This window comes from Clytia hemisphaerica, unplaced genomic scaffold (assembly GCF_902728285.1).
Source record: "Clytia hemisphaerica strain Z4C2 unplaced genomic scaffold, Clytia hemisphaerica genome assembly, whole genome shotgun sequence".
In the NCBI taxonomy this organism is placed as follows: domain Eukaryota; kingdom Metazoa; phylum Cnidaria; class Hydrozoa; order Leptothecata; family Clytiidae; genus Clytia; species Clytia hemisphaerica.
In genome coordinates, this window is record NW_027104093.1 from 121386 (window position 1) to 147559 (window position 26174).

The 26174-nt window shown below is 38.1% G+C and overlaps 1 protein-coding gene across 3 annotated transcripts in view; it reads right to left on the minus strand.

Annotated features, from left to right (window-relative positions):
- Positions 1-386: 386 nt before the first annotated feature.
- The window catches only part of LOC136812842 (protein bicaudal C homolog 1-B-like), a 55595-nt gene continuing 29807 nt past the window's right edge, over positions 387-26174 (minus strand). For all 3 annotated transcript variants that reach the window (XM_067069367.1, XM_067069366.1, XM_067069368.1), the window contains 17 exons: positions 24402-24564; positions 14125-14302; positions 13622-13719; positions 13005-13090; positions 12641-12692; positions 11254-11299; positions 10760-10855; positions 9662-9701; positions 8630-8669; positions 7751-7854; positions 6419-6499; positions 5791-5937; positions 4270-4315; positions 2635-2745; positions 2089-2153; positions 1262-1361; positions 387-736 (listed from right to left, as the gene is read on the minus strand). In XM_067069367.1, the coding sequence (XP_066925468.1) occupies positions 585-736; positions 1262-1361; positions 2089-2153; positions 2635-2745; positions 4270-4315; positions 5791-5937; positions 6419-6499; positions 7751-7854; positions 8630-8669; positions 9662-9701; positions 10760-10855; positions 11254-11299; positions 12641-12692; positions 13005-13090; positions 13622-13719; positions 14125-14302; positions 24402-24564 (1605 nt within the window). In that variant the 3' untranslated portion in view covers positions 387-584. The remainder of the gene's footprint in view (positions 737-1261; positions 1362-2088; positions 2154-2634; positions 2746-4269; positions 4316-5790; positions 5938-6418; positions 6500-7750; positions 7855-8629; positions 8670-9661; positions 9702-10759; positions 10856-11253; positions 11300-12640; positions 12693-13004; positions 13091-13621; positions 13720-14124; positions 14303-24401; positions 24565-26174) is intronic.

The following is a 26174-nucleotide window of genomic DNA, read 5'->3' on the forward strand; positions in this document are numbered from 1 at the left end:
TTATATCAACAAATCTTTCTTTTTTTCCGTTTCAAAATAAATCATTTGAAACGTCTCGACGGTGGTGTGTAAATGCAATTAAAATGCCCAAATATGGTCATGTATAGTTCTCCTCTGTTTTGTTATAACCTTTTTCTCTCCTCCGTATAGGTTCTCCAGAGTGCGTCAAGTTTTTAATTTCGTTTTCTCATCAAATTCAACATATTCACATTTTCAAAACAAAAAAAAGAGGAATTTCTTAGTACGCCACTCAGATGCAGCAACGTGTCTTGTCTTGTCTGTCATTGTCTATTATTTTATCTATCTCTAATCTAAGCCAATTGAAATTCGTCAAAATGGGTCACGTGTTAAAAAACAGTCAAATGACAAACTACTAGCCAATCAAAATCATTGGTTTCGTCACGTGTCTGTGTTGAGCCAATCAGAAATTAGCCAACCAGTCGTTTAGGCCGATGAGAAGAAGCCATTTTGATCTCATTATCTTCAAACAACCAATAGCGATTGAGTGACGAGCAAATTTTCCAAACGTCAAAAGAACGAAACAAAATAAAGGCTATTTTAGCCTGCGTTCCTTTCAAAATAAATCACCATCTCAGGCTATGTGCAGCCACATCGAAAGCATGGATAGGTTGTTGTTTGTATAAGCCGTTGCTTAGCGACGAAGGCAGACTGGTCGAAGGCAATCCATTGTTGTTATGGTGATTCCACGAGTTTTGATTTTGCGCATATTGTAAATCTGAGAAGGAAGAATAGAAAAAGGATTTTATAGAAAAGGTTTTATAGTTAAAAGAACGTCCCATTGACCTTTATATACCCTGGACCAAGTTTCTCAATCCTGGCCAAGCAAAATCTTTGATCGGGGTTTTTTGAAAAGTGGTACCCTAATGGGGGCACTACTCAATACCGGTGTAAATGCATCGAGAGCGCTTGATCTACTTTCTCTCGAAAACTTTTGATGATGTAGCGCCGTTAGACGTTAATCTTTAACACTACAATGGCTTCTTTACGGGTACTGGTTCAAAAAAAACTTCGATCAAAGATTGCGGATATAGCTTGGTCCAGGGATATATAAAGGTCAGTGGAACGTCTGTACAATGACACCTATAAAACACGGCCTTAAAGCCAGATTAACGATATTAATATCGAGGTCTGGATTTCTATTTAAAAAAAGAGCTGATCTAACGAAAACTTTGAACTTTTAACCTTATAACATCAAGGTTATTTATTCTTATTAAAAATGTAAATAATGATATTCTCAAACCTTTGATAGCGTTTGTCATTTTTTTACGTGCGCCGAACTTTGTGACGTTGAGTTCTTTCAATTCTTCATCAGTAAGAGACATGAACGTTTGTAAGTCCACCTGCAAAAAAAGAGCAAAAGATAGAAGTATAATAAAAACAATCACCTTTGATCAAAGATTTTGGCTCTTAAGTCTTTTCTTAAAAAATAAATTTAAGATCTCCGTTCCCACTGTCAATGTTGAGACCATGTTCAGACGTTTTACGGTTTCGTATCGCTCCGGCATGTTGTTTGTTACGGATAGGAGGTGTTTATACTGATTCGGGAATTTTTCGGAGCAATGAAACGGAGCTGTTTCGTTCCAATGAAAATAGTGGGGCGAAATCTTTTCGATCTGTTTTGCTTTGTAACGTAATTTCGATGTTCACACAGTGAGCACCTCACCAAAAACCGGGATTTTTCATCTCGTTCTTGGTGAAAATAGTAACACTTTTTCCATTTTTTTGCTACTGTAGAAGCTTCGAAAGCTTGAAATGGCATAGAAAAATCGAATGTTTGGAGCCCGACAACCTGGGCTTTGAAAGCATTCGAAAAAGTCGCAACGTGAAATAAACGTTAATTACGTAGAAAAAACGCGGGTGACGTCTAGTATAGACTAACAATGTTTCGGAACATTTCATTTAGGAGCGATACGAAACCGTAACGTCAGAATATGGTCTGAGACCCATCAACGACAGTTTGGGACATGGGGGAACTACGTAAAAAGTCTCAGATATGAATTAGAAGGTTGATGCTATGGCAATAATGAGATTTACACTTTTTGACAAAAACTGCATAAAAAGCATTACCTCTTCCTTTTCGAAAGCAGTGATGTATTGTTCCAAACCAAGCAGAGTGAACAGCTCGTTGATTTCTATGGAAACGAGAAAAAAAGACCTTATGTAAGGCTATTTTTTGGAAATTGTCCCGACATTACGTAGAGGTTTTATTGATTTTTGTTGAGTTTTTGATTGAAAAGATTCCGAACACGTGAGAAAACTTCACTTAAGGCCTTAAAACAAAACGTAACCTTGGAAAAAATCACCCCTCCTAAAAAGTCTTACGCAGAATTATACGTTCATGTGAAAAAAAAAGCTTCGTCATTCTAGTCTAGTATGGGAGAAAACTTTATTCTTTTTGTGACTTTTTTACTTCTTGATAAAGAAGTCTTCTCAAATTGATCCAATTCCTTCGATTTTTTGTCAACTCCTGAACTCCCATCATCATTGACCGGAGGGACTACTGAAATTGATTCTTGTCAAAATAAAATGGGTGTGTCAAAATTTCTTTTAGAAAAACAATAAGCAGAATAATGTCGTGAAAAATTTTGAGCTTAGAGTAACCTGACAACTTACCAGTAATATTAGCATAAGGGTTACTCGTGTTGGACAAGGTGTTTTGGGTGTTGTTAGACGCCATTTGATTGGCAGACGAATCGGGCGGTGAGAGCATCGATGTGTAATCACCTGAAGTGAAAAGAATAAAGAGTACATGTTTTTTATAATAAGAACATCCAAAATTTTTGAAGCCTTGGGATGTTCTTAACTTAGTGAGTTTTAAGTCTAAAAACGTTCTTAACATGTTCTTATTTCGGCATTTTTAGAGTATTTTTGTCCATTTTCCTATGAAATTGGATGTTCTAGAGTCCGCAAAGCCTTAAAATGTTCTTAACTTGTTCTTAACATTTTGGCTATAGAAGACTTATGTTCTTATTTAGTTTGTTCTTATAAAAAAAACGTGTATGGGTTTAGTTTCGAGGGCCACTAGCCAATAAGAAATTCCTTTTAAAATAGTCAAATTAGTTGATCCTCCTGAATGAGTTCAATAAAACTTTCAAACACAGAAGCGACTTCATTTTATTTTCATAAAATTTTTGATTTTAAAATAGTCCTTTTTAGGAAAGATTTAAATTTTGAAGAAATACAAAGAATGTGTAGGGAAAGGGATTAGTACTGATAAAATTCATCATTAGTTAATATGTAAAGTTGCGGTTTTTATTTTTACTTCTTGATTTCTTAGTTTCATGGATTCTTTTTTACCGAGATTTAAGATATATCTGAATATTTTATATTTATTTTTGGGTGACACATCTGGATAATTTGCTAAATAAGTTTTTTGAGTATACATTTGTCGATGGAATTTCTCCTCTCTGGATTTATTCCCTTTTAACCGGGGTCCCTATAATTTTCAGAAAATCTGATTGGTCGCTGCTTCCCCTCACCTCATAAAATTGGTAATTTTTTCCCAAACTTGGTACCAAGTTTCAGAAGATACCTTATCGGGGAAAACTTCGTCGGGAAAATTTTCGTCGGGGAAAAATATTCGTCGGGAAAATTTTCGTCGGGGAAAATTTTCGTCGGGAAAATTTTCGTCGAGGAAAATTTTCGTCGGGGAAAAATATTCGTCACTTGGCCGAAATTTCGTCACTTTTCCCCGACGAAGTTTTCCGCGATAAGGTACAACACAAATGATTTTATTTTCGGTATTTGAAGAGATATTCGACATAGAGAAACATGGCAAATTCAAGGGGAAGCAGCATGGAGGAAGTGGTGGATAAAACTAACCCAATCCCAAAAGAAACAAGATAAGAAATATAGAACAAATATATATTACATTAATGAGAAACAGAGTACTTCTTTATCAATACTTAAAAGTTTCATGCTCTTCAAAATCATCAGTTGATTTGAAATATGACAATACGAAACAAAATATTCTACAGTTTTTGAATTTCAAATCAACTGATGACTGTGAAGTGCATGAAACTTTAAGGAAATGATAAAGAAATACTCTGTTTTTCATTAATGTAACACGCTCTACCTAAAAAGTATCGAGCCCAATGGGCACGCAACGTCTTATGCACATTCAATGGACGGCTTTAAGACCTTTGGACGTCCTAGAAACGTACATTAGACGTCCAAAAGACGTTTGTGCCCATTGGAAGTACTCTTAATTGTGCAGAGAATCACAATCACAGAAATAAATATACTTACTTCCACTACTGTTCATCATCATAATGTTGTCCATCGCGTTCCGACTCTGTAATGTGAATCAAATTATTGAAAAGTTTTGAAATCATGCGTTTACCAAATGGACACTGATTTTTACCGATGTCACTCCGGCTGCAATTTTTTACAAATATTCATCAAAGAATCAGCTGACGTCACTTCAATGTAACGCAAAAGACACGTGAAACGTGATCAGACACACTGATTAAAAAATAATTGGACAGGGATAGGCTGGGTAATAAGTACTGATTGTGACCCAATAATGACTTCCTGTCTGTGAATTGAATGAATGAATTGAAAGTTTTGAAATCATTACTGTTATTGTGCCGTCGGGGTTTTTCGGGGTTTACATTTACGGATCGATTATCTATTTCACCTCGCAATTTCTAGTACATGACAGATAAATTTAAATACTTTACTTGCAACTTGCGAATCGAGTGGATCGCTTCGCTATTCTTATACATATACACTAGTTTTTCCTTTACCTAATAGACATGGCTTTTCGGCGAACTATACCTTACTAGACCAGAGTGATAAAAAATGGGATAGAGTTATGTAGAATACTTCCCGTCTATTGCAATAATTTTGCTGGGGAAGAAATCAAACAAGACATGCTTTTGTTCCCATAATGAAAGAATTCACAAAAATCTAATTTCTTCAAAACAAAAATTTATAATTTTTCAACGAAATCATCGGTAATCAGGACTGATGGTTAGAGAGGGAAAAAAACATTCAAAGTTTTAGACCAACGGAAAGTCGGTATCAGAGTACGACGGCCCTTATTACCCTTGAAATAAAACGAATTTAATCATATTATGATGCCATATGTAGTATTAAAGGCAAATCTAACGTAACGGTTTAAAAAAATGTTGAACTTCTTTCAACTTTTTATTTTTTCGCACGAAATCTTTTTTAATGACGTAATCTTTTCTGCAGGCAAAAACGATTGACAAAGAGTTTTCGTTCATTTTCGTGCCAAAGTGGAGACCGGCCTTTAATATCAGTTTCGGAACCAAAAGGCGTAGTGGTATAAGTGGTTATCATCCTTGACTGGAGGGCCCGAGATCGATACCCACCGTGTCTCTACGATTCACTTGGCAAGTGCATATACCTTCGCCCGGGTCAACCCATGCCATGTGAGGGGAATTGGGTACCATTACTCTGATACAATAGTGTGGGTAGATTAGACAGACATTGTGACGTGCCGTGGCACTCATAAGGTTCGGTCTCACGTGAGCATCGTTCTCCCAGTGTCGTTCGAGTGTCATGGTATACCATGCCATGGCTTGGCAGATCGCGTCTGTCAAGTTGCACTGTCTGTCAGCGCCGTGATTCCTACTCCTTCGTGGGTAGGACCCATTCCAAATGCATTCGGAGGGCTCATATCTATCGGAACCAAACTAAATCACCACAAGCACATATTGTTTTATTCATTTGGATATTTTGTAAAAATCATACTCATTCAGCCTTAGTCGTATGAAAAACAAAATATTATAAACCACTTACATCAGCAAGACCTGGTGGTGGTCCAGGGCGGCGAATAGGTTTAGCAATGGGCGGTGATTGATGTCCACCCATACCACCATGATGGGCGGAGTTGGACGAAGACCCACTTGATGAAACAGATGAATCAAGTGAAGTGGTCGGTGAAGCCTGAAAGGGCAATAAAGGTACAATTAACTGGAGTCGTTTATAATAAGGACCTTAGTACAGTGGTAGAGCATCAGGCTACGATGCGCAAGGTTGTGGGTTCTATCCCCAGTCGGGTCATACCATAGATTCCCAAAATGGTACTTTCAGCTTGAGCACTTTCTAAAAGTAACTTTTTTATTCAATTGAGCATAACTTTTGATCTAATCAACCAAATTAAATAAATGACCCCTCAAAATTTAAGTTTTTCCTTTTTCCTTTTTCCAATGGAAAAAGTAGATTCGTTCTTTGACAATTTAAAGAACTCGAGGAAATCAAGTTCAAAGAGAGAATATTTTTGGTGGCGCAACGTAAGCTGGGTTTAGACCGCCGTGAGAAAGGTTAGTTTTACCCTACTGATGAGTACGGTTGGCACCCGGTATTACAAAAAGTCTTTTTAAGACTTAAATACTCGGCGACATTGACGGCTTTAAACATAACTTACCATAGTTTTAGGATGATTGACATTAGAGTGTCCAGTCATCGCTAAAGGTGATTTGTTGGCCCTTCGTTCACGGTTGTTCCACTGAAAAGAGAACATATTAAGAACAATTGCCTCTCTCTCTCTCTAATTCGATCTTAAGGGACCAAGACTGTTCTTCGAATTAAAGAAATATTCGAATTACAGAGAGCCCTTTACACTAAGTTCTCATCATCATCATTATCATTGCTCGACCGCAGTCGAGACAATGGATTCCACTCGCTGGCGCCAGGAATCGCGGTTGCGCATAGCAGTGCCAAGGTCGCTAAGATCAAGACCTGTATCCCTGCTCCACACATCTGGAAAGATGAATTTTCTCGACCTCTGAGCCACACGTTTAGGTTTCCAAAGCAATAGGAAGGGAATAACCTCAGATGAGGCACGGAAACAATGACCAGCAAATTGAACGCGCTATTGGCTTTAAGGCCGGAGTCTACTTTCGCGCGAAATGGGCGACAGTTTTTTTCTCAACCTTTTTTGCCTGAAGAAAAGATTACGTCATAAAAAAGTTACGTCAATTTCTTGCAAAAATGGAGACCGACCTTTAAGGAGGAAAGAGATTGGTTTCAAGGAACCATATGCGTTTTATTGGATGGTCAGGCCAAGAGAGATTTTTAACCCTTCTCACAAGTACGAATGAACAAGTTTTTATTAGTTCGAATTACAAAAAAATTTGAACAATAGAAGTTCGAATTAGGGAGTAACTATTGTGTTTGTATAGTGGGTTTGCACGCGATTAAGGCGAAGAGGCGATAACTAGCTTCAACTTTGTATACCGAGTTTATCGTTCTACATCTGCAATTTGAGCTTTACTAAGCTCATTTGACGTCAATCAATACTTCGATTATCAGCCGGATTGAGAGAGAGTGATATACGAGTGAAGGAAGTGTTAGGGAAATATGGTGATAGACTCTCTACATTCACCAGCTTCAATTTTGTTAGGCTTGTTCGAGGGCTAAAATAGTTGGCGTGCCAGAGATGACAACAGCTTCTTGAAAGTTCATGATCGTTTCCTATCAATAACTAGACCAGGAACATTCTTTTTTCTGTGGCGAAGAAAAATCAAATGAAGACTTTTACCACAAAAAGTACCTATAACTTTTGTCGAGTTTAAAGCCCCGCCCCGAGGGACTAGAGAAGAATTTTCAACCTTTCTAAAGTAAGAAAAAAGCGAAGCCTTAGGTTTGCTCCTCATTTAAAAAAACACATGGGTCACGTGTTATTAGATTAAAATATATTTTTAGATTCAGCGCGGTGCGCTATTAAAATCAATAGGGTTTTCCCACCAGCTCTTACCAGCTCTTTGATGGCAGACTCAGGCATTGAGTTTGAGAAGCCGTAACCACTCCAAGCATCTGTTGGCGTTCGCACTTTCCCAAGTTTCACTTGACTTTGCATTGCTGTATGAAAGACAGAAATGATAATTTAACTTACATCGAGAACATGTACAATCGTTGCTGGTATATTTTGGCATCTAATATTATTGACAGTCAAATCTGGAAACAAGGTAGTAACCTCTCCTTCCTCTCCGGCTGATCCATATCTTACTTTCCAAAACCTTCTAAAAGAGGGGGAGCAAGGAGAGGACAAATATGACTAATAAGAATAATCCGACAACGGGGCTAAAATTGTAATAGGCTAGTGACAGGGTGTCTACGGAATTTTTGTCGCCATTTTCAAAGTTTTCAAGTTTTTTTTTGGCAAAGTTTTAGTGTTTTTTCAAGGTTACCATTTATTGGGTATTTTCAAGGTTTTTCAGAACTCAAATTGACTTTAATAGTAGGATATGACTTGTTGACAAGGTGCAAGAGATGTTACTACCAGTATTTGGTCTAGAAACAATGATTGAGAGCGAAGCGAGCAAGAAAATTCTTAGAGTTTAGCATAGACCGAGCCAAAACAAGACAACTATACTGTCACATTCATGCCTTTTCAAGGTTTTCAAGGAATTCTTTCCCATTACATTCACTTTCAAGGTTTTAAGGTTTTCAAGGTCCCGTAGACACCCTGAGTGAATTTCAACTAATTAAATTTCATATCTTGACTAGCCTATTACAATTTTTTTCCGTCGTCGTGGTTATCCTAGAACATATAACACTTATTAGTAATGGCAATTGTTGTAGTTTTAAGGACTTCTCACTCACAAAATGAAACAAGAATAACAAGAATAAGTACCGTTCTTGGCTTTCATCTTTCGTGCTTCATAATCGTCCACCTGTACCCAAAAACAAAATGGAAATTAAATTAAAAGTCTTTATAGGGTTACTCTGTACTAGAGTGTATCTCACGTTTATAGTTTCGTAGTACACTCTGTGCGCATTGTCTGTTTGATAAAAAAATTCCCGTACGAAGACCTCTGCGATGAAGTTGAGTTGACACAATATCTACAGTCTGTGCCTCTAAAGGATCCTGCATTGTAACACGCATGCGTAATTTGTCGTTCTTTTAGACCACATGTAGTTATTTCCCGTGATAAACAAAGAGGTGGGTACAGGGTGGTACAGTCACTTTCGGTCGGGGTTGTGGACGGCGAAATATGTCGTTTTTTAAGAAATTTGTCGTTCTTTTTGTCTATTTTTAGAAATGCAGGATTCTTTAGATAAACCCCCTCCTATGTTTCAAACTCAGAGTATCATGACGCACATGTATCAACTTATCGAGCACTCTATGAGGAGAAGATAAAAACCCTCTACTACAAGAAGAAGTATTATTTACTAGGTCACAGTGTGGATGTAAACCACACTGAAACGACCGCCTTCCATCACGCATCACGCTCACGAAAGAGCGCGCGCACATTATTAACGCCCACATGTCATCTCCAGTACATTTTAGATTATTCATTGAAAACAGATTACAATATAGTCATTTTTCATGTCAATTCCAAATAAAAGACATTCAGGGAAAAAAAAAGAGAAACACCTGGGTAATCTAGTTAAAAAAACTGAAAGTAAATGGTAGACAAAGTAATGAGCCAAGACAAAACGAGATTAGCGTACCACTATGAAAGAAACCGCCTCCGGCGGTCGATAAATAGCAAGTCTCGTCGTCTCCCCTATCTCACCCGCACTCCATTGCGGCGGTAGCGGCGTAAATAAAATAAAACCTCTGTCTGTTAAGTCTAGCATGCTACAGACTAGACTCCAGTCTACAGTTTGTTGTAAGGTAAAACGTTTTTTATTGCATATTGAGAGGAGAAGAAAAACTTACGTTAAATTTAGGATTTGATTGCATTCCAACGTTGTTGATTCTGTGAAAAGGGATGTGAAAAAAAATTAACATAAATATCAAAACAACTTGACTTTATAAACAAAGTCAATATCGCTCTGCCAAATATGGTATTGAAAACTTTATGAACTTGATTCTATTGGTTCAAGTTTAGATTGGTTCAAGATTATATTAAATAGAAGACCTGAAGTCATAGGTATTGATAAGCTCACAGCCAACACATATTCAAATTTAGATTCTGGTCTGTTAAATTCATGATATGCACCATTGCAATGTCCTCCGTTCCACCCGATAGCTGATTGGTTGAAAGTGACGTATTGACTGATTTTACGTCACTTCCAACCAATGAGCTATTGGTTCTGTGGCTTAATGTCAGAAGACATTGCAGTGGTGCATATCATGAATACCAATCAGACAGGTAGCCAAACCAAAATTTAGCAAATCATCTCCAATTATCCATATCTAAACACTGGTGACAGTTTTAAGGCCAAAGTGCTTGTCAATCTTGATATTTTGAGGGTGCTTTGAGGCTCCTCTACCCCCAATCCTATCAGAAAATAGGAAGAAGCTTTAAGGGTTATGATGCACTTATCAAAATAGCTCATAGTTCCATATAATGTTATAAAGCTGGGAGCAAACCATCAAACATGGTTCTTCAAACATTTGAACTTTCTTGTTGAATGGTTTGCGCGGCATTTTCCAACATTGTCTCAAACATTTATTTTGTTGCATTACAACGGCTTCTTTCTTTTGTTTATTTTTCAAATCACGCGTTCGAAATCATATTCAATGTTCGATTAGCAATGCATTGTCTTCCTTCTAGGGAAACCCCGAGTTGAATGTTTGAAAGAATTATGAACTTGTTCAAACATTGTTTCAAACATATTTTTGGATTTTTTTGTTGGAAAGATACAATTTTTGACTCCGCAAACCGCCCAACATCGATTTCAAACATGAAACGTCACGATGTTTGAAGAACAATGTTTGACGGTTTGCTCCCAGCTTAACGGTCTACTTCTATGGGATAAATTTTCGCGAGAATTAAATTTCGCGGAGTTTAAAGTATGTCGATTCACTTACAAGTGATTTGAGGTCAGCGACAAATTGGAACTTCCTTCCAAGTCATCTTGTGAACGATTCAATCCAGCATCCACAGCTAGTGATGATTTACGCCTCCTATGAGATAAAAACAGGACCAGCATGATATAATACACGAGCGTTAAACGATAACGCATTCCGTTCTCCTGTCTAGTAGCATGATAAGAAATAAAGACATTGTCGCGTTCTGACATCTAAAAGCCTAATTTCCTTTCTGTTTGTACACTACTTTCGGATACCACTAACTTTTTCGAGGGCCTTAAAGTTCTTCTAAAAAATTAAAAGGTTAAAAGATAGTTCTTAGAAAAAGAGCTTTCCAACGAATCCAAACATTCCAAAGCTATTTTGCTTCAGCCAAAGCTTAGAAAATGACATTTCATATTTGAAGTAAAAACATATAAGTAAAAAAGTTCCCCAACGATGGTCCTGAGGGACTTCAAGAAACGTCTGGTCACGTCTAGACAGTTTTTACTTACATGGAGGGTCTGTTGGCGCTTTGTCGATTCCATGATCCACTCAATGCTAAAATGAGAATAATGAAATTTGTGAAATCTGTTCGTTTAGATAATTCATTCTACTAAAAAGAAATGCACTAATTATCTCATATTGGAATTTTATCGTGGATCACGAGATTTACGTTTGGCTACGTTTCGAGGGATTCTTCTCGCATGATCATTACCTCATTTCTTTAATAATTATTTGACCAGCGAAGATATATATGACATTTACAAAACCGAATAGAGAATCCATCCGCATTAAAAAAGTCAAGAGTCATCAGGGGGGTCGGTAAAATAGGGGTAGTAAAATCTCAGACATATATGAGTAGTAAAAGGATTTTTACGAATTTTTACATACCACCACCCACACTCTTGGAAGAGGTATTTTACTACCCTGGCAATAGTAAGTAAAAGTAAAGTAAAACCTATTTTTTGGTTGCTTTTCGGACTGATTTTGCAACAAAAGCTAAAAAATGATTATTTCTGTGACACACTTTTAACGTAGTGCAAAAATTAATGTTTTGCCCTTAGAATTAAATTCTTTTTTATATTGACAACAAATTTCGAGAATTTTTTGTTTGCAGCAAACAACTTTCCAACAGAAAATTTTTTCAAATTATAAAAATTTTCAGATTTTTTCAGAAAAGTTATCCAAAAAATTAAAAGAATTACAAAAAATAGCTAAAATTTGCTAATTTTACCAGTTTTAACTACCCAGGAAGTAAAATTTTTTCAACATTTAACACATAGATACCACCAATTTTTAGTATTTAACTACCCTGGGTAGTAAAATGTTTTTTCGATTTTTCGTCACACTACCACCGTAATAAACGTCATTATGTCTGAGATTTTACTACCGAACCCCCCCCCCTCCTGGAGTCATACGTTTAATCACACTGGTTTACAAACAGCGCAATCAATACGATTTTAAAAACTGTATTACAGTAACGAATACTCTAAGGTTTCGAATAAACGTCCCAACCCGGTTATTAATTTTCGGAACCCCCTCCCCCTCCCGTTCTTATTATGACCCCCCATCGTTTACTTATTTTTGAAAATACTTTCAGCTATCACAAGTAGCTGAATTGCTCTAAATTCATGACATGCACCACTGGAGAGTCTTCCGAGAATTTTTAAAATGTTTCGCCCAATAACGTCACTTAAACAATAGAAAAATGAAGGTATAGGGTGGAAAATTCTCAGAAGACTCTCCAGTGGTGGCATATCATGAATAGCCTGCTTATCTCATTTTTGGGTTTTTGGAGGTACAATTTCGGACATCTCCCGTTTATTACATTTTGAAAAGATCCCCCTACTATTCGGGACCTTAGAATACCACGGAATCAAAGCTGACAGATAACCATACCTAGAGATTCAATTTCTTTGGTCGTCGTGATTGTTTCTTGTTTCTTTTGCCGCTGAAGAAGAAAGAAATCAAAATAAAATAATACCTTAAGTGGATTGATTTACCCGTGCATTTCGCGAGTTTCGCAAATTTCTCCGAAAATTCGCGAAATTCAAGATGCTCGTGGAAATTTTCAAATCATGTTTTTTTTGGCTCTTAAAAAAACCCTAGGAAAATTAAAAATTAGTTGAAAAAGGGGACGATTCGTGAAAATAAATCCCGCAATTTAAATAAAATTACCTATTTTTGAAAAAAATTGACCACTCGACCATCGCCCGCAAACACGTAATTAACGGAGAAAGAGTTAATACGTTAATAATCTTACCAAAGCATCAAGTAAAGATTCAGCGCTCTTCGAGCCAGATAAACCACCATCTCTTGCGGATAGCGATTCTGATGAGCCTGTATCAGCTGCATAAAGAGAACAAAAAAGAGGAAATTAATATTGAGTTGGTCTGAGAAATGAAAACCCTATTATTCATTTTATAGGGGTCCCCTTTTAAACGGTCAACAATATTGGTCCAAGCAAGGTTTTTCTCTTCAACCTTTTGTTGTACGGTAATCCAGCATTACCTTTCAACATAAATCACTCAATAATTAATCTTGTCATTAAATTTATTCTTGACTCTGAAAGGTTTAGTGCTGTCTTATTTCAGTTTGATAATCTTCTTACACAGCTCTAGTAATTTTTTATTATTGTTTTCCCTTCAAATTTTTATTTTATTTAATATAGCTTAGTACCCCTGGCGATATCATTTAGTGCCTATCGGGGGAGGAGCTATATATTTCTCTGTATTCGTTTAGTATGTTCTTAAGTGTAATGTAGTTTCCTAAATTATACAAAAAATAAATGGGCAAGCAAACTTGTTCAAGTTTAAGAGACATTCGAGTTATGAAGAACCCTTTTCTATGGGTCTAACACACAAGGCACAATCTACTTACACAACAGTTTACCAGATGCAGATGCGTCCAAACTCATTCGTTTAATCTTCATCTCGATTCCAACAATCTTCTGACCAACAGGGCTCATACTGGTATACCTTGAGGGTAAAAAAAAATATTGTTGAGAAAATTAAAAAACAACGGAAAAGTTTACCCTAGTATCTAGTTGGTAATGATGGCATTATAAAGCTTTTTTTTTTATGAAAAGTCTTTTGATAAGAATCCCAGCTGGCACACAACGTTGTTTCAACGTTTATCTAACGTCCACAACGTCCATATAACGTTAGATGAACGTTGAAACAACGTTGTGTGCCAGCTGGCACATATTCTTGAAATCTAGCGGAAAAATCGCGGAAAAGTCGGTTGGAATCTTATTTTTGGTGTTTGTCCCGTACAGAGCAAAGTAGACAACGACGTGTCGCCTTTGGTGACGACCCGTATGGGCAGCCCCGCAACCATAGCCGTAGAATATCTCCGATACTTAATCTCTCTGTTGTATTCACCTGTTCGGCGGTGATTGAGATTGTTGTTCTTGAGGGCTGGATGATTGAAGAGGTGGACTGATCAGCTGTGTGTTTGTTTGTTGAGTGATTGTGGACGTGGAGGATGATGTGTCGATTGTTACGGCACCGATGTTCGGATGTTGTGCGATAGGCTGGTGCGGATGTTGTTGATGCATCCCTAAATAATAGAACATAACATAAAGAAATAAGGAAGGAACAACTGAAAAACCCAACAGAAAATAGTTGAGAAGCTGAAGTCAAACAAGAAAAAACAGACCGGGGGTACTAGGTTTGCGAGATGACGGGGGTGTATTACACCATTTCTCACTTCAGGTGAGAAGTATAATAAATGGGATCAGGTCGGGTTAGCGTGGTACATGGGTATAACCCGGACAGTGAAAGCGACTGTCCCGCTTTGCACCCAACAACATTTTTACTGACCAAAAGATTTCTGTCACTCTCGACTGTCCCGCGTCACACCCAAAACGACTTTTTTCGACTGTCCCGCTTCGTACCCAAGACGACGATTGTCGACTGTCCCGCTTCGTACCCAAAGCCGAATTACGCCACACCCTTCCACTGTCCCGCTTCGTACCCAAATCGGAATTACGCCACACCCTTCCACTGTCCCGCTTCGTACCCAAATCCGAATTACGCCACACCCTTCCACTGTCCCGCTTCGTACCCAAATCCGAATTATGCCACACCCTTTCACTGTCCCGCTTCGTACCCAAATAAGAATTGAGCCACACCCTTTCATTGTCCCGGTTCGTACCCAAATCCGAATTATGTCACACCCTTCCACTGTCCCGCTTCGCACCCAAATCGGAATTATGCCACACCCTTCCACTGTCCCGCTTCGTACCCAAATAAGAATTGAGCAACACCCTTTCACTGTCCCGCTTCGTACCCAAATCCGTATTATGCCACACCCTTCCACTGTCCCGTTTCGCACCCAAATCGGAATTATGCCACACCCTTCCACTGTCCCGCTTCGTACCCAAATAAGAATTATGCCACACCCTTCCACTGTCCCGCTTCGTACCCAAATAAGAATTATGCAACACCCTTCCACTGTCCCGCTTCATACCCAAATCCGAATTACGCCACATCCTTCCACTGTCCCGCTTCGTACCCAAATAAGAATTGAGCCACACCCTTCCACTGTCCCGCTTCGTACCCAAATCGGAATTATGCAACACCCTTCCACTGTCCCGCTTCGTACCCAAATTGGAATTATGCCACACCCTTCCTCTGTCCTGCTTCGTACCCAAATTGGAATTGAGCCACACCCTTCCACTGTCCTGCTTCGTACCCAAATTAGAATTGTGCCACACCCTTCCACTGTCCCGCTTTGTACCAAAACAAGAATTACACCACACCCTTCCACTGTCCCGCTTCGTACCCAAACAAGAATTACACCACACCCTTCCACTGTCCCGCTTTGTACCCAAAGTGGGATACTGCCACACCCCTCCACTGTCCCGCTTCGTGGCCGAATTAGAATTGGGCCACACCCTTTCATTGTCCCGTTTCGTACCCAATCTTGAATCATTATTTCATTATTATTATCATGAACATATAAACGACTGGACGTCCATCTTCCGTTGTGTCTTTGAAGCGAGCTTCGTTGCCGCCTGTATTTCAAAATTGGTATAAAAAATCTGACAATATTCCGTCACGATTTCATTTCTTGGAATTACTTAGGTAAAAGGATTCATGGAGCTTGAACATTAATCATGATTCACAAAAGAATTATTCTAAATGTTTTAGTAAGTTTGCAATTTATTATATCAACATTTTTCAACGCAGAAATGCAGAATTTCAACAACGTGTTTACTTTTGATTCACTTTTGTCACTCCAATAATCTTTTTTATGACATGAAAAACATAGTATGCCAAAGTTAAGAGCCTGTGTCACAAGATTATCATAATATGAATCCCATACTCTCTAAAATTATTCTATACTTTTGAGTCCAAATTTAAGAATATTTGTCGCAATTTTGACAAGCTGATGATGATTTTGCCTCGGTTATCTTTGTCATGATATAGATAAAAGACTTGAGAAGAGTAGAACAACAGAGACTTTTGTCGAAGTTTTGACGTTGTTAGCAAGTTATTCCGAAGAGGTATATCATCAAAATTTATTGTTTCATTTTATGACTTTAACGAGGCGGTAACGAACCTAGCAGTGTTATCTTTAAAAATACAAAGGAGATGGATGTCCAGTAATTTATATGTTCATGTTATTTTAAAGAATACGGTTTCTGGTGTTTCTTGACGTTTTGAATTTTGATGTTGACACAGCTTTTCGAGAAGTTTCGTTTCAGAGCGAAACAAACTATAACGTCTGAGCATATCTAAACTTTGTATAGTGGAGTCTCTTTAAGTCGAATCTCTGTAACTTGAATGTCTCTTAACCTTTCTTCATAACTCGAAATTTCCTTTACTCGAAAAAAATTGTGTTCCCCGCGCATGATCGAGTGATAGGAACTCCACTGTATATCAAAAAATAGTTGCATAGGACATGGAGGTATAAAGAAAAACAGGAGTTGAATATGTCGGTAATTGGTTGTTAAAGTCTTTTTATTTCTTTTATAAAATGTATCAAAAGAAATTCTAAGCTCACCCGATAAAATAAGTCCTTTATAAGCACACACGATTTCAGACTCAATTTGTAGACATAAAGTCACTGGAGAATTTTGGAGTAAGTATCAGGCAATAGAGTTCACCTTAAAGAAAACATTGATCAAAAAATCTTATCATTTGATGAAGGATTGCCAAGTTTACAGGTCTTTTTTAATTTTATATTTTCTTACTCGGAAGTCAGAAACAATGAATCTCGTCTCATTCAATTTCTAAAGCTTAAATGAGCCAATAAGATTTCACCTATGGATAAAAGAGCTCATTAAAGATACGAGCATGCATACATCGTAACTTTTTTAATCGTAGGGCGAGCTTGGTTACAATAGTATACTTCTCCTGTTTCTTTATACCTCCATGTATAGGAGTACTCTTTTTGAAAAACAAAAGTTACCATTGCATCGAGGATAATCTAACGTCATTTAGTTGAGGTATTTCGAATTTTAACACATTCGCTGCCAAATACGAGTATACTCGTATGCTTAAGCTTGGTACTCACTTGTGCAAAAAATTGCGTTTAAGTGCGTCTAACTGCGCTTAAGTGCATCGAACACATCTTTGCTTTCTAGTGAGTACGTTTGCTAAACGAAATTAAGCGCACTTAGACACACATACGCACATGAACGCCTTGATTTTGCTAGGCGCACTTAAACGCGAATATAAAAAAGTTTCGATATTTCGACGCGATCATCAAAGACACCGCGTTGAGTTTGAAGAGAGAGGGGGATTTTTTATTGCGTTTAAGTGCGCTTAACTCCTTTTTCACTCTCTTTCATTCAAATCACTTTGCAGTGAGTACATAAATAGCGTTTAAGTGCGCCTAACTGATAAACGCACTTAGGCGCACTTAGACGCACTTAAGGGCTCTGACCATAGTCAGAAAATTGATTTTAGTATCTGAACATAAAAGTTATGTTTTAGATTCTTTAACACTTTTAACAAAGAATTGCCTTTATAAATTGCTTTTTAATCAAACCCCTTAAGAGTAATTAAGAACTTAATTGCAAAAATGACGCTATGAACTTTAAAAAGACGTAAATAATATGTTGCATCACCTTCTTTTATAAAAAGTGCTAAGTTTTAATGGTAATTAACCTTTTTGTTTCGAAGTTTTTTCAAACTGTCCGCAAAGAATTGAACTATTTTAAATTTTTCGGAAAATTTTTCTAAAAAGATGTGTCAAAAGTTATGATTGTTTTTTTAAGCAAAAGCCAGATGAAAAATTGATGAAAAACCACTATTTTGAAGATTTCGAGACAAAGAAGCATTTACAAAAATTTTCCGCAACATTTTTTACTGTTCGGTTAAAGATACACCATCTACTGCGAAAAATTTTTCAAAATGTTTTTTCTTCGCCGAAACTAAGCTCTTCAAAGTTGAAATACTCTTCCTCGCAAAAGTCTTCATTTTCTTCTTCATCAAATTTTTTCAATGCAATTTTGGAATTTTCAGATTCAAGAATAGTTTGTTTAACAGAAAATGTATAACATGCCATAGTTTTGCTGGTTACATCAGTCAGAAAACACATTTTAAACACGGCAATTATGAAAAATTCACTATGGTCAGAGCCCTTAAACACGATTTTTTGCACAAGTGAGTACCGGGCTTTAAGAGCCTTTGATAAGATAACTTTGATATAAAAACTTTTGCTTTTCTTTCGGATTTTTTGAATCAAAGTGAAATTCTACGTTGATTGGTATAAAATTTCAATTTTAAGGCATTTAAAGCATAATGGAGGCCACAACCCGACTGAGACTTTCGATAAAATTCAAAGAGGACCAATTTCCAATTTCTCAAAAGGTTTAAAATAGCTCTGCGCTCCACCGCAAAGACCTGAAAAACGCACAAAAAAACTGCTAACAGTTAACAAAACGTACTCCGCGGTTTTTTACACGAAGAAGGTTACTGAGGCGGCTATGACAGGGTTCCCAGCGGTCAGGGAAAACCGGGAAAACCTGGAAAATGGGTTGTTTTGAGAGAAAGTCAGGGAAAACCTGGAAAAGTCAGGGAATTTTTGTAAAATTTCTCAAAAGTCAGGGAAAAGTCAGGGAACTTTTTTCCCCGAATGCCTTGAATTTGATGGTTTTCAGCCATTCTTTGAATCTCCATTTTTCAAATTTTTTCTTGTCGGACCCAACCATGGTGGGTCCTCCAAATGATCCCACTAAAATCAGCACACTTTGACTGTTGTAAAGCTTACCGGGTTATTTTTGAAGAGCGCGATAATCTTTTTACTACAACACGAAAAATTTGCTCTCTTTTCATCTTGAGTCATGGAAAAACTACCCTTTTTCAACACTTATGTCAGGGAAAAGGGTGGATTTTAAAGCAAAAGTCAGGGAAAATTATTCTGGGGAGCTGCTGGGAACCCTGTATGAGTAAATATGCAAGGAGTAAAATGCGCAACGCACTCAGTTAAACTTCAGTAGCTTAAATTATTCAAAGGCCAAATTTTAGCAAACCAAACAAAAAAGCTAGTGCCAAGATCCCAAAAATCTTTTTTTATAAGAATGAAAAAAACCCAGATATTCACCCAAGGAACAAGTGTGCCAAATTTCAGCCAAATCTGATCGTTTTTCAAGTCTCAAGGCTGCCCCAAGGTTTTTTCTCAGGGAAAGGAGTTTCTCATTTTCTAGCTCAACTGAAGTTGAGAATCAATATTACACTTAAGATATCTTCATTTATGACCTGGGATCAATTTGCTTACAATTTTCTTTGAGGAGACCCTGCTTCTTCCGTGTTCCATTCAGTTCATAGATAGGTGAATCAGCTAGTCGTAAACTCCGTCAAAAAACCCCCATCAATGTCAGTTGATTATCACCCTGGTGTGTAAGCTGGCTTGTTTTGAATTTTGAGGTTGATATTTTTTTGCCCATCATCTTTGATCACGTGATCAAAATCCACGTCAGAGAATGGTCAATAAAATCGGGGAACTCATTGCGCACTCATTTGGAAGGGCAATGTAACGTTACCCAGCTAAATTAATGTAGATTACTGTAAATTCTAGTTTAGATTTCTAAAATGGTCCTGTGCTATCTCCAACACTAAAATTAGTAATTATTAACTGTTTGCATAGCCCTTCGACTTAAAGCTCGAACATCTTCTCACTTTTTTACTAGGTAAGCATTTATTTTTCTTTGGAGGGGCTGTCTGGTTGGTATTTTACAGACCAGAATGTAAACTTGACTGAAACCATGTTTCGACTGGTTGACTTTTTCCGCTGAAGGGTGATTTGTCGAAGAAAAGAGATCAATAACAAAATATATTCGTTCCCGTGAGTATTTGGCACTTTGCAGAGCGATCTGTAAAATACACGTTCATCGCCTGCTGGAACTCAGGAAATACTGGAGCTTTTGACTTGAAATTCTTCCTAGTCATTGACCATCTAAGACAGTGTGCAAAATTTTACAGATCGGTCCGTATCCTACCTGAAATATACTCAATCTCAGCACCGACACCAACACCACTCGTCTGATTTTGCTGAAATTTGACCGCAAATGTGTACTATCAATACCTAACACTTGTCAAAATAATAAGTCAATAACATTTACTAATCAGTCATTGCAGTATCCTAGGGCTGATTTAAGCAAAAAGGACATATTTGGGCCGTTCTGTAAAATACACGATATCAACAGGTGGCAAAAAATTGATCTTTTGCCCAGAAAAAAACATGTCATTTGGAACTACCTTACAAAATTCGAGCAAAAAAAATAAAATGAAACAAGTTAGAGAATACTTTCGGTATTTTCAAGAATGACGACGTCATCAGGTGACAATGGCAATCAATGACGGTAGAATTTTTACCAAAGATGCCAACAAACTCGTTCCCTGCGTATTAACGGCTTTTTGATGCTTACTGGCCCTTACTGATGGCGCGGCGCTAGATAATAATATTCTCTGGCGTATATCAGTAACGTAAATAAAGGATGAAATACACCGGGACGAGGTTGAGATGCCAATTCATATTTCGTGCACACTTACATGATTTAAAGTCAATAGACCTTTTCATTAATTACGTCACGAACATCACTTGCCTCGTATTCCTTGTGTTTCCATGATGATCATATTCCTTGAGACATTAAATGATTTTTTATGAATAGAAAGTAGTTGTAATAAAATCCGCTGGGCAATAAATTCAAAACGGGGCAAAAGATGTTTGTGACGTATTTTATGAAAAGATCTATTGGATAAAAATTTCAAAAGTTATCAAAAACTCCATAGATGCTCGCAGGTTAAAACAATGAAAGCAATGTGTTTTTGACGACGGATTGAATTTAGCGTTTTCTTTGTTTTCGAGTGGTATATTTTTTTAAATATAGCAAAAAAATGTAACTTTCATCCTGGAATTTGTATGAAAACAAGACGAGCCAACTAAGGCCGCACAATTTATGTAGGATTTAGCAGCTTCAAATCCTACGTAGGAAATTCCCTTTTAGCCCTTCGGGATTTTACTTCATTTAGTTGAAGGCTTCAACTTTGATTTCTGTCAATAAAAACGCTTTTTTATAAGAATACACTTTATAAGAATGTCCATGCTAAAAATGGCCAAGAAATTAAGAATAATGCTAAGAATATCACCATCATGGAATTTTGCTACTCAGGCTAAGAATGCCATTTTTAGAGCATTTTCAATTAAAAATTGTCAATTACCCTAAAGTAAGGCTCGCTCCTTTCACAAAAATGCCATTATATGCTTTACACGTTTGTACTAAATGTTAAATCTAGTCTGAAGTAGGATCCCACCATAAGAATGCTGTAAGAATATTTTAGGATGATTTTCCCAAAAAAACTAAGAATATCCACGATGAAATGGATTTACACCACTCTTATAAAAAAAAGCGTGTAACCTATTTGCACATTGACTTGAGTTTTCTTGGCGTTGAGAAAAGGCCAAATAGTTGACAGGATGTGTTTTGACTATAAGAGAAAGGTCTTGTGATTTGAAAATGTCTTACTCTATCAAAGCAGGATTCTTCGGTTACGAAACCCATTAAATTACAAGCTCAAAAAGCTAGACACGAGACTCCTGGGTGGGAAATGAAGCCACTTATTTCCCTTTCTATACGCTTGACCCGCGTGGTTTTCACACAAACGAAAGTTTTTTTTTTTATTATTCAATTGATACCAAGCGGGACAGTGAAAGGCCAAGGGTGTGGCATAATTCCACTTTGGGTACGAAGCAGGACAGTGGAAGGGTGCGGCATAATTCCACTTTGGGTACGAAGCAGGACAGTGGAAGGGTGCAGCGTAATTCCACTTTGGGTACGAAGCGGGACAGTGGAAGGGTGTGGCGTATTCTTATTTGGGTACGAAGCGGGACAGTGGAGGGGTGTGGCACAATTCCAATTTGGGTACGAAGCGGGACAGTGGAAGGGTGTGGCGTAATTCAACTTTGGGTACGAAGTGGGACAGTGGAAGGGTGTGGCATAATTCCACTTTGGGTACGAAGCAGGACAGTGGAAGGGTGCAGCGTAATTCAACTTTGGGTACGAAGCGGGACAGTGGAAGGGTGTGGCGTAATTCTTATTTGGGTACGAAGCGGGACAGTGGAGGGGTGTGGCACAATTCCAATTTGGGTACGAAGCGGGACAGTGGAAGGGTGTGGCGTAATTCAACTTTGGGTACGAAGCGGGACAGTGGAAGGGTGTGGCATAATTCCACTTTGGCTACGAAGCGGGACAGTGGAAGGGTGTGGCATAATTCCACTTTGGGTACGAAGCAGGAAAGTGGAAGGGTGCGGCGTAATTCAACTTTGGGTACGAAGCGGGACAGTGGAAGGGTGTGGCGTAATTCTTATTTGGGTACGAAGCGGGACAGTGGAGGGGTGTGGCACAATTCCAATTTGGGTACGAAGCGGGACCATAGAAGGGTGTGGCGTAATTCAACTTTGGGTACGAAGCGGGACAGTGGAAGGGTGTGGCTTAATTCTTATTTGGGTACGAAGCGGGACAGTGGAAGGGTGTGGCATAATTCAGATTTGGGTACGAAGCGGGACAATGAAAGGGTGTGGCTCAATTCTTATTTGGGTACGAAACGGGACAGTGGAAGGGTGTGGCCCAATTCTAATTTGGGTACGAAGCGGGACAGTGGAAGGGTGTGGCTCAATTCTAATTTGGGTACGAAGCTGGACAGTGGAAGGGTGTGGCGTAATTCCGATTTGGGTACGAAGCGGGACAGTGGAAGGGTGTGGCGTAATTCGGATTTGGGTACGAAGCGGGACAGTGGAAGGGTGTGGCATAATTCGGATTTGGGTACGAAGCGGGACAGTGGAAGGGTGTGGCGTAATTCGGATTTGGGTACGAAGCGGGACAGTGGAAGGGTGTGGCATAATTCCGATTTGGGTACGAAGTGGGACAGTGGAAGGGTGTGGCATAATTCGGATTTGGGTACGAATCGGGACAGTGAAAGGGTGTGGCTCAATTCTTATTTGGGTACGAAGCGGGACAGTGGAAGGGTGTGGCATAATTCGGATTTGGGTACGAAGCGGGACAGTGAAAGGGTGTGGCTCAATTCTTATTTGGGTACGAAGCAGGACAGTGGAAGGGTGTGGCATAATTCCGATTTGGGTGCGAAGCGGGACAGTGGAAGGGTGTGGCATAATTCGGATTTGGGTACGAAGCGGGACAGTCGACAATTATCGTCTTGGGTACGAAGCGGGACAGTCGAAAAAAGTCGTTTTGGGTGTGACGCGGGACAGTCGAAAGTGACGGAAATCTTTTGGTCAGTAAAATTGTTGTTGGGCGCAAAGCGGGACAGTCGCTTTCACTGTCCGGGTTATACCCATGTACCACGTTAACCCGACCTGATCCAATAAATGTGTCATATTAAGGGAGACGCATTATATATAACCCTTACAATTGTATATTTTGGTATTTGTATGTTAGTTCTTAGTTATTGCCTAAATCACTATGGTCGACTCTGATGTATTACAAACTATTTTCAAAGCTAGGTATTGAAAATAATCCTTACCGTTGTACATTGGTATTTGTGTGTTAGTTCTTAGTTATTGCCTACATAATTATGGTCGACTCTGATGTATTACAAACTATTTTCAAAGCTAGGTATTGAAAATAATCCTTACCGTTGTACATTGGTATTTGTGTGTTAGTTCTTAGTTATTGCCTACATAATTATGGTCGACTCTGATGTATTACAAACTATTTTCAAAGCTAGGCATTGAAAATAACCCTCGCCATGGTACATTGCGCTTGTGTGTCAGCTCTCAAGTTATTGCCTACATAATTATTGTCGACTATGATGTTTTTAACCTCTTTTCAAAGGTTTTCAAACTATTTTCAAAGCTAGGTATTGAAAATAACCCTCACCATTGTACATTGCATTTGTGTGTCAGCTCTCAAGTTATTGCCTACATAATTATTGTCGACTATGATGTTTTTAACCTCTTTTCAAAGGTATTGAAAATAACCCTCACCATTGTACATTGGCATTTATGTGTTAACTCTCAAGTTATTGCCTACATAATTATGGTCGACTTTGATGTCTTATCAAAGCTAGGCAATATATACCTCTTACCGTTGTACATTGGCATTTGTGTGTTAGCTCTCAAGTTATTGCCTACATAATTATGGTCGACTTTGATGTCTTTTCAAAGCTAGGCAATATATAATCCTTACCGTTGTACATTGGCATTTGTGTGTTTGCTGCTTGCGAAGGAAGAACGAGTGTGGCGAGAGGTGTCAATAAATGTGGCATGTTGTTTGGATCTTCCCCAATGAGATGCATACGTGTTTTGTATATGTTTAAAGCGTTCTTCTCGTGGCCTTTCACAATGATGGACTGAAAACAAAGAAGCAGGAAAGTATAATTAAAGGTTTTGTTTTTAATGTATACACATTTTCGAACGTAGTCGCGCGGGCAGGCGCGTGCCACTTAATTACAGTGGACGCTCTCTAATTCGACGTTCTACTATTCGATAAGTTCCCGTTTTCGATCAAATTGAAAGTCACCGTCAAATTTGCTTAAGAAACTCTCATAAATTACGCTCTACTATTCGACATTCTATTATTCGATAGGCTCCCGTTTTCGATGAAAATTTGAAGTCCCTTGAAGGTTTTTCGCTCTCTTATTCGATTTCTAGCGTGTAAAAAGGCCTTTAGGACGGAGTTCGAAATTCAAATTTTCAATTCTTTTGCGTTTGAATTATAATTTCGAAATTCGATTCCTCAAAGCTTTTCAAAACAGGCAAATATCGAAAGTTTTCTTCCGAAGAACTTAGGTTTTCAGGAAGACATTTGTCCTGATTCGCGTTCAAACCAATCGAGTCTCGCTTATATTTTTCTTTCTCAGCTCTATAATTCGATATTTACCTCGTGTTTATCGGATTGGGGAGACTTCCTACTATTCGATACGCTCCCGTATTCGATGAAAATCCGATTCCCCTTGAAAATCGAATTAGAGAGCGTCAACTGTATTTAATTATCCCCTAAACTCGATCCAATCCTTTTTTGACACCTTTTTCTATCGTGTTATAGGACTTAGACGGTTTTAGTGGGATAAAGCGGACAAAAAAATGCCCGCGCGCCAATTGGCGGCTACGGTCGAAAAGTTGTATAAGAGTGATATCGTTTGATTACCATCAATTTTAATTCACAAGCTTTTTTCACGTTGAATTGACACGAATGTGGAGCAAGATTAGCCAGAAAAGGGAAAAGATAAAAAATTTTTTTTTTGCTTAGATAGAGTCTCCTACCCACGATGGAGATGGAATCACAGCGCAAGCAGAAATTGCAACCCTGCAGATGCGAGCTGCCGAGCCATGGTGTATACCACGACACTCGAACTACACGGGAGAACAGATGTCCTCGCAGGTGTAGAACCTCTTAAGTGTCTCAGCACACCACAATGTCTGTCATTTTTTTGCTTATACCAGCATAATATAATAATAGGAAGACACTGTCCTGATATGAAATATGTGTCTGGTATGAAACGGGTACACTAATTTAAAAATAAAACCTTTAAGGAGTTGTGTACCGTTCCAAGAGAGTGACAAAAAACCACGTGTTGAGATAGAGGTATGCTTAATTAAGGTAGACCCCTGGTAAATACATGAATAAGACTCATTTAAACGAATTGGTGCTTTCAGTCAAATTTCATTACAAAAATGATGGGTTGATGATAATTTTATAATTATAACGTTATTTAAGAAAAAGGTTGACAGATATCTCTCATATTTTTAGCATGAAGTCAACAACAATCATGATTTTCGCCGCTAATTTGGCTATGTGTTTGGTTGCCGAGAGTAACCCAATGAAGGATAAAAGCGAACGCCGACCGGAAATGAACTTTGAGGATGAAATTGACGGGGGAATTTACGCGGATCCGATTTACGACGATGTTGAAAATTACAAAGATTCGGACAAAAAACCAAAGATTTTTCTGTTTTTTTC